This window comes from Podarcis erhardii (genome assembly GCF_964252035.2).
Source record: "Podarcis erhardii genome assembly, chromosome: 2".
NCBI lineage: Eukaryota > Metazoa > Chordata > Lepidosauria > Squamata > Lacertidae > Podarcis > Podarcis erhardii.
This window is the reverse complement of record NC_138498.1, coordinates 73,230,197-73,243,772: the sequence shown is the minus strand read 5'-3', so window position 1 is coordinate 73,243,772 and position 13,576 is coordinate 73,230,197. Positions and strand designations below refer to the sequence as shown.

Below are 13,576 nucleotides of genomic sequence, written 5' to 3'. Positions count from 1 at the left end.
GTGATAGGTACTTTCAGATAAATAAATGCTCCCATATATTTTCTGTGGTGGTACAGTACCATGAGAGGACCGTACCAGCATGTATGAATCAAATAAGGTTTCCTGCATGTTCTAGTCAGTCATTTGCTTCCTGCCTGCTCATGCCTCCATGAGTATACTATATGATCTCAGCAAGACAGCATCTCCCACAAACACCTAGAACAGAGGATGCCTTTTCTCTCAGGTGGTTCCTTGCAAGATCCTACTCTGGCCACAGTGTTCTGGGTTTTATGTCCAGAAGTTACATCATCTCCTTGAGAGAAGAGCTCCAGAACTTGCATTCTAAATGGCACAGTGGTTGTTCAGTCCCTGAAATCCACTGTTGACTGATTCAAGCTCAGTAATGAAACCAGAGAGAAAGAATCTGTCAGTATCACTACCAGACCAGGATGGTGGCTCACAGAATTATTCTGCAGAATTGGTGCCCAGGGCTTAACGTGCAGCTTTAGGCACTTTTTATGTTTCCTTTCTCAACAGCACTGGTTAAGGCATGATCCCACCTAATCTGGGGCAGCCTAGAGTAGGTACTCACTGGCTCCCTTAGAAAGGTAGGACTCTGCTTTACACTTAGTCAGACTGTTTGTCCATCTGACTCAGTATTGTTGACACTGGCTGGCAGTGGCTCACTGCGGTCTTGGACAGCGGTGTTTCCCAGCCCTGTCTGCAGGTGCCAGGGATTCAACCTGGAGCCTTTCACTTCCAAGGCATGCACTCTACCACTGAGACACAGCCGCTCTCCTGAATGTTGTGTTGAACTTAATATACAGATGCGGTGACATTTTCCACCATCGCTATCACCTTTGGTCCTTCCAGAACCACTGCTAGTGGCTACTCCTGCTGCACCCACACCTTCTTAGCAAGTTTTCCATTTCTTTTTAAAGTGGTCATATAGTTTCCTTCCATGCAGCATAATTGGAGGAGGAAGGGTGGGGCTCAGACTTTTTGGTTGTGTTTGCAAAAGAAAATTAAGAAATTAGGAAAAGAACCCCTGGACGGTTAAGTCCGGTCAAATTCAACTATGGGGTACGGCGCCCATCTCGCTTCAGGCCGAGGAAGCTGCTGTTTGTCCACAGACAGGTTTCTGGGTCATGATTAAACCTCTTCTGGCACAAGAGAACACCATGACAAGTGCCAGAGTGCACAGAAATGCCATTTACCTTCCTGCTGCAGTGGTACATTTTTATCTACTTGCACTGGTGTGCTTTCAAACTGCTAGGTTGGCAGAAGCTGGGACCGAGCAATGGGAGCTCACCCCGTTGTGGAGATTAGAACCACCAACCTTACGATCAGCAAGTTCAAGAGGCTCAGTGGTTTAGACCACAGCGCTAATAATAATAATAATAATAATAATAATAATAATAGCCAGACCTTCTCTCCACAAGTGGTCTGTTTCCAAGGTTCCTCTACCTGTAAGGTTCTCTTCCTGAAGACAGGTGCACCCACACACTTCACAAACAGACCCAGGCTCACCACACCCTCGCCCTCTCATTTGTCCCTTTGTTTCTTTTCCTTTTCCCTCTCTCTTTCTCTCTCTCTGTATGTATCCTTTGTTAATCTTGAATTTTGCATGGTCTGCTAACTCAGTAAGAACATTTCTATATCAAGACTGTTGCAAACTGTTTGCTACTGAATTTCATTTTTTCTGTTGGTTATATAATATATATCTATTTATCTAGTTATATCTATACATTTTTTATTATTTTATTACTGTGGCCTTTTTATTGGTACTTTTATTATTCTTTTTTTTATTTTGGTTTCTTTTTCATGTCGTTTTTTGCAAGAGGTTTCCTTTCGGTATGATTATGATACACAATATTTTTATTCAAACAGCCATTGAATAAAATATTGTTTGTACCCCTTCCCCTTTCCACCCAACCCCCCTTTTTTGTTTTCTGTTTTTTGTTTGTTTTTTCTTGCTTTCTCTCTCTGATGGATTCACACAGTACCAAGCAAATTGAAGGGCAAGTATTTTCAGTCTTAGACCACTCCCCTTCCACTCCCCCCCTTCTCCTCACCCGTGTCCAGTACCCCCACCTGTCACTCCAAACCTTCACCGTTCCCCCTCACCACTTACCCGGCCTGCTTGCCCATTACCTTGCCCGTTTGCCACGCCTAACCTTGCAAACCACCACCAACCTGTTCCTCCCTGTCTCCTGCTCCTCCACTTCCTCCCCTCAAACTCGTTCACCCTTTTTTTTAAAGCAACATGTCTTGTTATGTTCATAATAGCTTCACCACTACTGATCTCCCCACTCCTTCCCTGTGCATTGCTCAGAGACTCAGTCCGTTTAAGACGAGCCAACTTCATATGGAATTGTTATGTTTGAATTCAATAAGGTTTTTTGTAGCTAGTTTTAATATCCTGCTCTTCTTTCTCCCTGCAAAAATGCCTCCCTCACGCCCTTCCTTCCTTCCTTTCTCCTCTCCTGTCTCACACCTACCCTACAAATCTTCTTCCCCTATCCTTGTCCCTGTGCTTTCCTTCTTCTTGAAGACAACTCAACCTGAATGGGACAGGGCTGTGCAGAGACCTTCAGACTGAGAAGTGTTTGAAAATGGAGTCCAATATCACTTCCACAAGAAAATATTTAGGCTTATTGAGTACTGAAACAGCAGGGAAAGTAGAAATCTCAGACAGGTCCACAGTGTGTGTAGGGATGGAGGAGGACTTCCTTTTGGTCTGCATTTCCAAGCAAACAGACCTAATTCACACCTCCTGGATGGACACACAGATCAGGACATCAGAGTCCTTAGAATTTTGCAGGACAGGTCTCAACTATAAAAAAATGCACCAGAATGCATTAAAATAAATACTTTAGGATAAAATGCATTTAGAAATGTGTGCCATAAGATAAATAGGGGTTTAAAAATGTATTTTGTGATCAAATACTATTTAAGAACATAGTTGAACACTCATTTAAATACCAAGTTTCATACAAACCTTTAAAAATTCACAGATGAATTTACAAATGGGCTGGGCTGGACTAATGAGTAAAGGAATGTGAAATTGTCATGGGCACATAAATAGACTGATCTGTCCATACCCTAGCTACATGCAGATCAAAGTTGTTTCCCCAAAAGACATAGCCCTCGCAAGTTGCAGCCAGCAACAATACTTCATTAACAATAACTGTCCCTTAGCTTCCCATAGATAAAGGGTACAGCGTGAAGATAATTTACTAAATTTGATGTGGTAAATTTCTCGCAAGGGTCTTGATTCAGCACCTTGAGAATCCAGTCGCAGTCTATCTGGCACCTTAGGCTAAAACTGTTTTGCATCCTGTTTTGCATTTTGGGGGCTATAGATAGAGCCTGGGTCTCCATAGATTTCTGTTTCCTCCTTCTCTTGTGGGTCAAGTCCTGAGAATTGCAGAGCAGTTGCACTTCACTTTGAACATAAAATAAGATCTGCTGGTCATCTCCCCGCAATTATGAACATGAATATGTGTACATGGGACATTAAGAATAGCAGAAGACCTTTCTGGGCCTTGGAAGCTTTCCACAATAAAATTCCAATGCCACTGTCTTGTAGGCCACCTACATTGAGGCAGACGCTTTAGAATGCAGATGCCACTGTTATCAGGGTTCTGTATTGCTAAATAATGAGCTCAGCAAAGATGGGGAACCTGTGGCCCTCCAGATGCTTTGGAACTACAACATCCATTTATCCCTGACCATGGGCTCTGCTGGCTGTTGGAGTCCAGCAACATCTGGAGAGCACCATGTTCCCCATCCCTGGTATAGAGGAATGTGCAACCTCAGCATCCACTGCAGCATTTCATCCAGCTATGGCATGAGCAGCAGAAGAAAAAGAGTTATTAAAGACTGCTCCGTAGCAAAAGCAAAATATTGACAATGGGGAACAAAGGCATCCTAGAGCACTCCTTATATGTTATGGTCTGAGGCTGTTTGCACATTATCAGTTTAAAATGCAGCAAGGTCTCTCTTTTCCCCTTTTTGCTACATTTCAATTTGCATTTGCATGTCAGTGCAGTTGGATGAATTTCCAGGTCACCCACTGCCTGTCCACATCAGTGGGCATGGATGTCTTCATATGGCTTACGTTTTCCAATTGGATTGAAGCTGGTTTGGGAGAAAACACATCAAAATGCAGTGTTTCTGAAGAAATGACAGGATAGATGTGGATCATGGCTAATGCCATGGGTACACAGCTTCATAAATCTGTGGTGGGAGTGCCCTGGGTGCAGAGTAAACAGAAGTGTGTACACAGCCCAGGTTACATGAAAGCCATGAGTGGAACTCTGATTTTGGCAAGGGCAAAGCTGAAACAGGGACCAACTATACTGTCAGTTATTCCCAGGGTTAAAGGTCCTTTAACGTGGCCTGAGTTGGCAAAGTCTGTGCGGTGAAGGGTTTACCATTCACACAAAAGCAAAATGAATTGAATATAGAGCGCTATCTTCATGCATATGCTGCCCTCTGATCTTCTCAGTCATCCTTGTCACTACCCAAGAATACATGCATTCTTACAACCTGGACCAGCGGATCCAGAAACACAGAGATGTGCCAGTAAATAGAATTTGGGGGGTGGGGGGTTAAGCATACTGACTATTTCATCCATTTACGTTTTATGCCTTAAGGTGCCTAGCAGTTGGGAAGGTGTGTGCAGATAGACATAAAATAAGTGTTTGCCGTAAACACAGAGTGGAAGGAAGAGACACCGTTCATGTATGGGTAGCTGGCACATTGTGGTACCAAAGAGTTAGCAGCAGGGATCTGACCTCAAGCACTAAGGTTCTGTCTGTTGTCATCAGCCCTGTTCTATCAGCATTGAGCTGCCTGTTCCCGGTGACCCTGTAATGGCAATGCTGATGGAATAATTACTTAGTGTTTTTGTATTCCTTTCCTCTTCCTCCTTTCATTGGCTTGTATCCAGACCCTGCCTTTTAGTCCTGTTCGAAAATAGCAGTCCAACCTATGGCTGTGCTGCCCTGACAAAGGGCCACGTATGTCTTGTAATGCATTGTGGGAGATATTGGTGGGGGAAGGAGAGGCGTTTTAGTGGTCTCACAATCAATGTCTTGATATGGATATGCTTGAACGGACAATTTGCTGCTAAGATAAATGCATAACTGCGGTAAGGTTGCTTGGACGGTGATTAAAAGTGAGTGGGTGTCCTTCAGAGGAAAGCCTGCAACAGCTATCCCTCATTTTGTTTCAGCCACACGAGTGGGCTATGTAGTCAAACCAAAAGATGTTCAGATTGCTGAATGAAGAGCTAAAATACTATGATGCTACATGCGAGGGAGAATATACAAAAATGAGCAATAAATTTGACTGCTACTGTTCCTTCCATAGAACTAAGCAAAAATCCTATAAGCTTCTTTAGGGTGACCAGTGTGCTTCATCTGTATCACCTTCTGGTTAAAATGTTGCTGAATTGATAAGATCCCCCATTGCTCTAATTGTCAAAGCAGAGTACTATAAATCTCATTCACTTTCTTGGGGTCTCCAGTGGTGAACACTGTTGAAGTGCAGAATGCTAGGAGAAGAAAGTCAAAGGAATTCATATAGGAAATTGTTTTCCCTGGAGACATTAACATCCAGTTGTACAGATTTATTGGAGGCAGTCCTCTAAATATTCCTTCCCCCACCCTTAAGAATAAAAATAGCAAAATAGGTTTTTTTTTGGGGGGGGGATTAAGTGGATTTTTAATGCATATAATTTGCAGCACAGTTAAATAGTGGCTCCCACACTCTGTACAGCAGTACTTCAGGTGTGGTGAAGGACATAAGCAGACAGGCTCATATAGCATGAAGAGAAGTGTGCTAAACTGTGTCTTGGACCTCAGGCTGCTGCCCATAAGCACACAAATTGCATTGTATTGCTCTAGGCACATTGTCAGCCTCTTTGGCTGCCTGAATCCTTTTGCTGCTCCTTTAGGAAAGCTGTGCAACAGGATAGGGAACCTATGAACCTCCAGATAATATTGGATTATTGGCCATGCTAGTTGGGGCTAATAGAAGTTGGCATCCAGCAACATCTGGAGGTTTTCCCTATTCTTGATGTCCAGGGCTATTCTGCTTTATATATATATATATATGGTTCAGATGCAGAAGAAGCAAAGGTTTTAAGCTTTTAGTTGAACTGTGGAGCGTTCAGCCCAGTGGAAGCTTCAACAGCATTGATTGTGTGGACCATGGAGGACTCTTACTGGAGCACATTCCACACCGGCAGAAGAAGAGCAAGAGTGAGAGACTTTAACAACTACCCACCTCCAGATTCCCATCCAGGGGGCTTCTCTCTCCACCACAGCCCTGGGAGTGACAGCAGAAGTGAGTCAGCTGGGGTGAGTGTCCAAACCCCTCCATTCCTGTGCTCTACAAGGAAGAGCCAGCAGGCACCCCAGGATGCTCTGATGAGGTGCATCTCCAGAAGGGACCATTCAGATCTGAGGGCTTTGCCAGAGGTAATACTCCCAACAGGTTGCCGCTGAAAGGGTGATGTCAAAGGGGATTGTCCCTTTAGGTCTTCCCTTAGGGCTGCTCACTGAGCATGGTATGGCAGTTAGCATATTCATTGGGAATGCTTACATTTTCTCTGATTAAGATAGGCATTCGGCCTTTGTCTGGACTGAGCCCATCCAATGATGGCGGCTGATATTTTAGTCAATCACATGTACCACCAGAAGTTTACCCAGTAAGAGTTGCTTATATTCCCTATTGGTAATATCATTAATATCTTCCAGTACGGTGAGAATAAGGTTGCATTGTTCCTTTGTGGTTACTGTGATTAATTCTGTAGCTCTCCAGAACTTTTTTTTATCCTCACTTGGCATTATGCTATATCCCTTAGAAGGGTGTTTTTTTTAAGTTAAGCCATTAATTTAGATTAAATTCTGGTGTGCAGTTAATTGTGTGTCCTCTTATGAGCTGTCACTATCCTGCTGCCAAGTGTGGAGTGTTAATTAATTATTGCTAATTGCTACTACGCTGTGGAGATGGTGATTAGAGCTCAGATGTGCCTGGCAGAGGTAGATGTTTGTGGACCAGGGTTAGATATAGGGGAGCTGGGAGCTCTGGGGGGAGAGCAGAGAGATCTGCTAGGTTTCCATTAGTTAGACAAATTCAAGAATTCGTGTGGTGTTTTGTTTTTGTTTGTTTTTTAGTTCTCTATTGAGGCCTTTACTTCCAGGGAGCTCAGTCAGCCTTCCAATGATCTTTCATTTGTTTCTTTTAAAATACCAGGTCAGGCCAAAATAATATAGATACCATCCATGCTAGGATAGGGGTGAATTGATAGGGGCGTCCTGGTATTATGTAAGCTTGGTTTGATGAGGCAGTGGGTCCTATTGGTCCAAATTGCTTCTAGCTGGGTATTGGAGCAACATAAGGTTGCTGGATGGGGAGCAATGTTTGCTGTGGTCCATAAGGATTCTATCTCCCTTTCCTGTATTGGTTGTGGCCCATCCCACTACATGCCTGCTGATTTCTCTCTGTCCATTTTGACCGATAAAGTAATATTGGTTGAAATAATTGCATGAGGGTTTAATTCATCAGGGTAAGACGATGATAAGATCATTGTTGGAAAAGCATTCTCCCTTATATTGGGGAATTACAAATTAATCTCAGAGTTGTGATTCCTGGCAAAGTAGGTCTAGCAGACGGTAGAAAACCAGCTTGGCTTGGCTCGTTTTGGTTGAAACTGGCTGTTTCAGACTGACTTCAGGATGTGTTGTGGATGGAAACTGACTCAATTGCCTGGTAGAAGACTCATACCAGGAGCAAGACAGGAAACAATGGCCCTGTTAATTCTCCTAGATCTCTCAGCAGCTGTTGAAAGCAATGGCCATGGTATCAGTCAGGACCATCTGCCAAGGGTTAACTGGACGAACTAGTTTGCAATGGTTTTGTTCCTACTTCATAGCATGGTTTCAGGGAGTGATTACTGCACTTCCCTATGGGAATTTTCCCACATGGTCCTGCGGGTTTATTTTCTTCTCCCATCCTTGTTAAGTTCTTTGTGAAACTCCTGGTTGAGGTTGTTCTAGGAACAATAGGCCTGGTGATCTATGAAGGATAGTTCAATTCTAAATAAGAATACACTCTCCCCTAAGAAGCAGGCTATTGAGGAGGCCTGACCCATTTAGCAAGGCTTTATTTTATTTTATTTATTTATTTATATTGCAATAGAAAGGCCAGGCATGATGATTACTAATTTATTTTAAATATATATATATTTAGAAACCTCTATCTTGAAATTCCATCTTCTACACAACTATTAAAGGTGTATGATACCGCTCTTCTGTTGCATCTCATCACTGAAAATCATCCAGCCAGTAGAAAAATAAAATACAACTTAACAAACTGGTATACAAGTTATTGCTTTCCTCGAAGACTGGTAAATTGGCTGTTTCTTCAGCAACTGTGCCATTCCAGCTGAGCACCCCTCACAGCTGCTCTTTTCTGCTGTTTAGACACTTTGCTGAGAATATTTTTGAGTCTTTCCTTTTTCTCTCACCCCCACTCCAAACATTCCTAAGAAAAGCAAGACTACAATGCAAATTTTTTTCCAAATATTCACCACCATTCTTTTTCTTTTCTTTTTTGTGGTGGCTGCCATCTAAACACACACTGCCCCAGAATAACAGTCGGTCTATGGCGTTGTAGAGAACGCAAATCGGTGGCAAGGTGGCCAACACATTTGTGGCTGCATTCATTTCTAGCAACATCAGAAAAAGAACTGGCTAGGAGGGGTGGAGAAACTGTACCTGCCACTGAATGGTGATCTCCATTCTAGAGAAATAAATGGAGGATTTCTCCTCTCACACTGGGAAAAATCAGTGAAATGATCCTCCCAATTTCTCTGTTCAGAAATAGGCTGGAGACTTTCATCTGGGCACAGCTTTAACTTAATCTAGCATATGCCCTGTTTGCACATCTAGTTCTTTGTTTTAATAAAGCCATTTAAGCTGAATGCCTGTTAAGCAGATGAGAGAGAGTACTGGACATATCACAAACTGACAGGCAGGTAGAAAGACAAATTCAAGCCATCTGCCAATAGAGCTGGAAATTCAGCATTGGAAGAGCACATATGCTGCTCTGTGCTTGCTATGGTTGCATCTGTTTGCTCCTATGAAATCTGGAGGATGTGTTCTATGTTTGGACTAGGGAGGGATGGCTATTGCAGTGCTTTGAGACCACTGTCAGCTAGAAGGCAGCTGCTGCACTCTTGACAATGCATTGCATTTTACCTCTATCTGATGGGTAAGTCTTTGGTTGGACTGTCTTCATAAAGGACCCTGGTTTGGCCATGTTGATGCCTGAAAGATAATTTTTCTTACAAAATATTGTTTTGGTAATTCTCTTTCCGTATGAGCAGAGCATGTGGTTTATTTTTGTTGTTAATATCGTAATAAGAGAGAGATGTCCATATAACCTACCAAACATACATATATATATGTATATGTATAAATATGAGGATATATATGTGTGTATATGTGTATATGTAACTGTATAGCCCTAAAGCAATACATATACAATCTATCAAACATATTTAATTTCAATTATATGATTTTTAAATATATATATAAATATATATATATAGACAATAAAATATCAAAATCCTCCAAATGTTGGCACCATATTGGCTATAACTTTGTATGATGCTAGTTACCAAAGAATCTTCTCTCCTTTCTCTCTTGTTAAAACTAGTCAGTTGTTTTGCCTCTTTTGTTTATTCCTGTCTATTTTCTCTCTTTCTTTCTTTCTTTCTTTCTTTCTTTCTCTCTCTCTCTCTCTCTCTCTCTCTCTCTCTCTTTCTCTTTCTCTCTTTCTCTCTCTCCCCTTACTCCTCTCTTTCTCTTTTTCTTTTTCTCTTTTTCTACCTTCTGTCACATTCTGAGACTGAAGCCTTCTTCTTCCCTCATTTCAAACCCCTGCCGGATAACGTTACCTTTCTGTTGCAGATTTTGAATACCTGCTGCCAAACAGCTTTGAGTCCGAGGGACATGTATTCATTGCTCCAAGGTAGCTTTGCGTGTGAGCTTGCTGAGGTGTCCATTCAACCACTCTCCCCTCAACACTGATCCTGGGACTGACTCAGCCCCCTTTCCCATCCCCACTTCCCTCCCTGCCACACCTTTTAAATATTCTACTTCATCACTCCCACCCTTCTGAGCTGACACCTCCTCATTGTGCCAAAGTCTTGGTCATTTTCCTTTCCTTCTTTTTTGTGTCTGTCGTCTGCCTGTGTGCCACTCTGAGACTACAGCTGCCACCTGCACCTTGTTGAGATGCCACTGTGGTTGGCAGCGCAGTGGTCCCACCTTCTGTTCACTCACCTACATAAGAAGAGTATATATGTATGCCGGCGTATGAGATATTATGTGCACATACATATATAGGTATAGTTTCTGAAAATACTCACAAAATAATAAGTCAGTCCTATTTGGATCATGTTGAGATCATGCCATCATGTTAGTTAAATCTGAAATACATTTTTATATCTAATACACAGTGTTTGTCTAAGCCAAAAGCCCTCTTTGGAAGGCAGGAGTATCATGTGCAATGCCATCTAGATTTCCCACTGAATGATTTCAGCCAATATTTTCCGCCCCAAAGCGTTGTTTGCTCCAAATATCCCATTATTTGATTTTGTTGACTAGGTGCACCTATCACACAGCATTTGTTTGACCCATGATTTATTGACCAAATGATTTTTAACACAAGACTGGCGTTTTGCCAGTTTTTTTCTAAGAAAGAAATTATAGGTCTGGGTCACTTTTGTTTATGTTTTTGGATTTCACAAATACCAAAATTTAAAAATACCTAATGATAAACAACACCACAATAGCATGAATCACTCACTCACTGCACTATTTTTATTAATGAAAATACTTCCAAGCTTTCATAAAGACACTGTGTTGTTCAGAAAGCATTTTCAAAATGTACATGATTCAATATTGCTAAAGACCTTTGTGAGGCCATATTAATACAGTAGGAATGATAAAATAGTCTACTGCTATATGTAAAAAAATCACGAAGCCACTTTCATAAGCCTGCCTTAGTCATGAAGCTCACTGGGTGACTTTGGGTTCTCTTTCAGCCTAACATACCTGACAGAGTTGTTCTGAGGGTAAAATTGGAAGGTCAAATAACGATGGCTGCTGCCATGAGCTATCAAAGCAAGCCAAGATAGAAATGCCATAGGGAGACAGAGAAGGGGGTTTATTGGCAAACGTCAGCCAAAATCCAATAAACTGATGTTACATTTGGCATCTGGGTAAAGTGAAATGGTGAGATCCTATTAGTCCCTCCTATCTTTAATATGGTATTTTTAAAAATGGAAGAGAATTTCTGTACATCACATGGGTTTGATAACCCTCCACAAATTCAGCTTTGTACAGAAAAGAATAATACTGAAGAGGGTGTGTTGATTTCTAACTTTTATTTATACAACTATTAGATTTACTATTCTAAGATGCTTCTCTTATACAAAGCATAATCAGTGAGAACATAATAGCATAAGAGGTGAACAGATGTTGGACTCCAACTCCCATCAGCCCCTGCCAACATGGTCAGTGGTCAGGGCTGATGGGAGCTGTAGTCTAACAACTTCTGGGAACTCACAAGTTCCCCATCTCTGTGCTGTGAGCAGCAGTCCATCACTAGCATCCATACTATAATTGAAGAGCTTTACATAGTCGGCATCCAAATCAGTGTTCAAAGTCACACTAATGTGAAATGTATACATGAATCTAATGTTGTTGTTTTTTAGGAAATTTACAATTTTGTTAGACTTTTTCTATAAATAGAAACCAGAACACTGCAAACAAATTCTTCGGAAAATATTCGTTACAACACAACATCTAATCAGGTCTCTTGCTACATCGGAACAAACAGACTCCTGTTCCGTCAAGTCATAATACAGAAGGTCACATGATAGCACTTGAGTTTCAGCTGCACCATCTGTTAGCCCTTTAACACCAATAATACCAAACAGCATACTAATGAGACTGTATGATATCTCATCAATACTAATATGGCCAATAGTCCATGGTAATTTTCAGAAACCATATATCACTAATGATCTATTTGTGGGCGTGCAAGCACATATATCTGTACACATTTGTGTAGATATATTGGTGGATGCAGTGTTGTGTACTTCTAGGTCTTTGAGAAACAAAATTATGTGGACAGCCGAGATGATTTTATACTCAACGTAGGAGGACTTGCAATATATTGATGGAAAGTCAGGAAATTAGCAGAGTAAAATAGCTTTGCCTCTCCTAAAATGTGATTACAGACATTTACAGGTGAGGCCTGACTCTTATTCAATCTCTTCTTACAAATATATTTTAAGTGCTATTTGAATTCATTTTCCAGAATCTGGCAGGTAGGAAGTATAAACGGTTAGCTTGAAGCATTTGAGTGCAAAAAATGTGCCTGTTCAATACAAAGGCCTGTCCATAAAAACATACGGGGTGTATAAGTGGAGTGCACTGTATTGCTGTACATCTACTGCTGTTTTTCTCAGCCCTCATTAGAGAAATGCAGCAAGAATTTGGCTCAACAACAGTGTATTAATGAGATTGAAGTAAGTAACAGAAGCAACATGCACTGATGAAACTAGCACCTCCAGTGATTCACAATGTGAGTGCAACACAACAGGTAATTGCCCAGTCACTATGATGGATATATAGCTTCCTTGGTTTGACCAGTTAATGACTTCAATTACACAACATCTGATACTTGTTGAGGAATTGATTGTGTGGTCTCCAGAACACTGAAGCACAATTACTTCAGGGTTTAGGCTTTCTGTGAAAGCCAAACTTAACAAGATATGCACGCTGATTACCTCCTTGGGAGCAGTATGATACAGCAGGGAATAAAGTGGATTTGCTCTTGCTTTGCGAGTTAGAGGCTCTTCCATTTGCCCTGTCTATTCAGCATAGAATCATAGAATCTTAGAGCTGGAAGAGATCCTAGGGTCATCTTGTCCAACCCCCACAATGCAGGAATCTCAGCTAAAGCAGCCATGACAGGTGGCCATTCAACCTCTAATTAAAAACCTCCAAGGAAGGAGAGTCCACCACCTCTCATGGGAGTCTGTTGCACTGCCAAGCAGCTCTTACTGTCAGAAAGTTTTTCTGAATGTTTGGTCGGAATCTCCTTGCTTGTAACTTGAAGCCATTGGTTTGAGTTGTACCCTCCAGTCCAGAGTATCATCCTGATTTCCTTGAACACAGCTGGTGTGTAGGTTATATATGGTGTTTGCTCTTGATTCAGCATTCATCCTGACTTGCTTGCGTAGAGGTTACACATCTTTCTGTCAATCAAAAATTATCCCACACTTTCTAATGCATTTTTCTGCAGGGGCAGTGCATCCCATTTCACTGCTTGAGACATAACTGGATGTGCTGCCCAGTCCTGCCCCCACCTCCACCACCAGAAAAGTGGCACCAATTTCTAGTGAGATCTTCCAAGATTTAGATGCCATGTCAGCGCCAGTGCCAGAGGCGGCAGGGCACCCATAGATGCACTGCCTCGGGGGCTTCTGCCACTTTGTGGTTGG

The 13,576-nt window shown here is 41.8% G+C and overlaps 2 protein-coding genes across 16 annotated transcripts in view; one reads left to right on the top strand and one right to left on the bottom strand.

Moving 5' to 3' along the window:
* LOC309335457 (uncharacterized protein) overlaps nucleotides 1-13,576 on the bottom strand; it is a gene marked incomplete at its 5' end in the record, with an annotated part of 88,716 nt that overhangs the window by 35,008 nt on the left and 40,132 nt on the right. For 3 of the 12 annotated variants that reach the window (XR_014153512.1, XR_014153514.1, XR_014153519.1), the window contains one exon: nucleotides 6,277-6,318. The exons of 7 other annotated variants lie outside the window; for them this stretch is intronic. Of the gene's footprint in view, nucleotides 1-6,276; nucleotides 6,319-7,920; nucleotides 9,324-13,576 lie in introns of those variants that run through there. 2 more of the 12 variants (XR_014153515.1, XM_081850508.1) reach the window with 1 other exon arrangement.
* The window catches only part of CACNA2D2 (calcium voltage-gated channel auxiliary subunit alpha2delta 2), a 541,532-nt gene that overhangs the window by 502,893 nt on the left and 25,063 nt on the right, over nucleotides 1-13,576 (top strand). For 2 of the 4 annotated variants that reach the window (XM_081850471.1, XM_081850469.1), the window contains 2 exons: nucleotides 1,983-2,000; nucleotides 9,969-10,029. In XM_081850471.1, coding sequence (XP_081706597.1) covers nucleotides 1,983-2,000; nucleotides 9,969-10,029 — 79 coding nt within the window. The remainder of the gene's footprint in view (nucleotides 1-1,982; nucleotides 2,001-9,968; nucleotides 10,030-13,576) is intronic. The other 2 variants (XM_081850470.1, XM_081850472.1) reach the window with 1 other exon arrangement.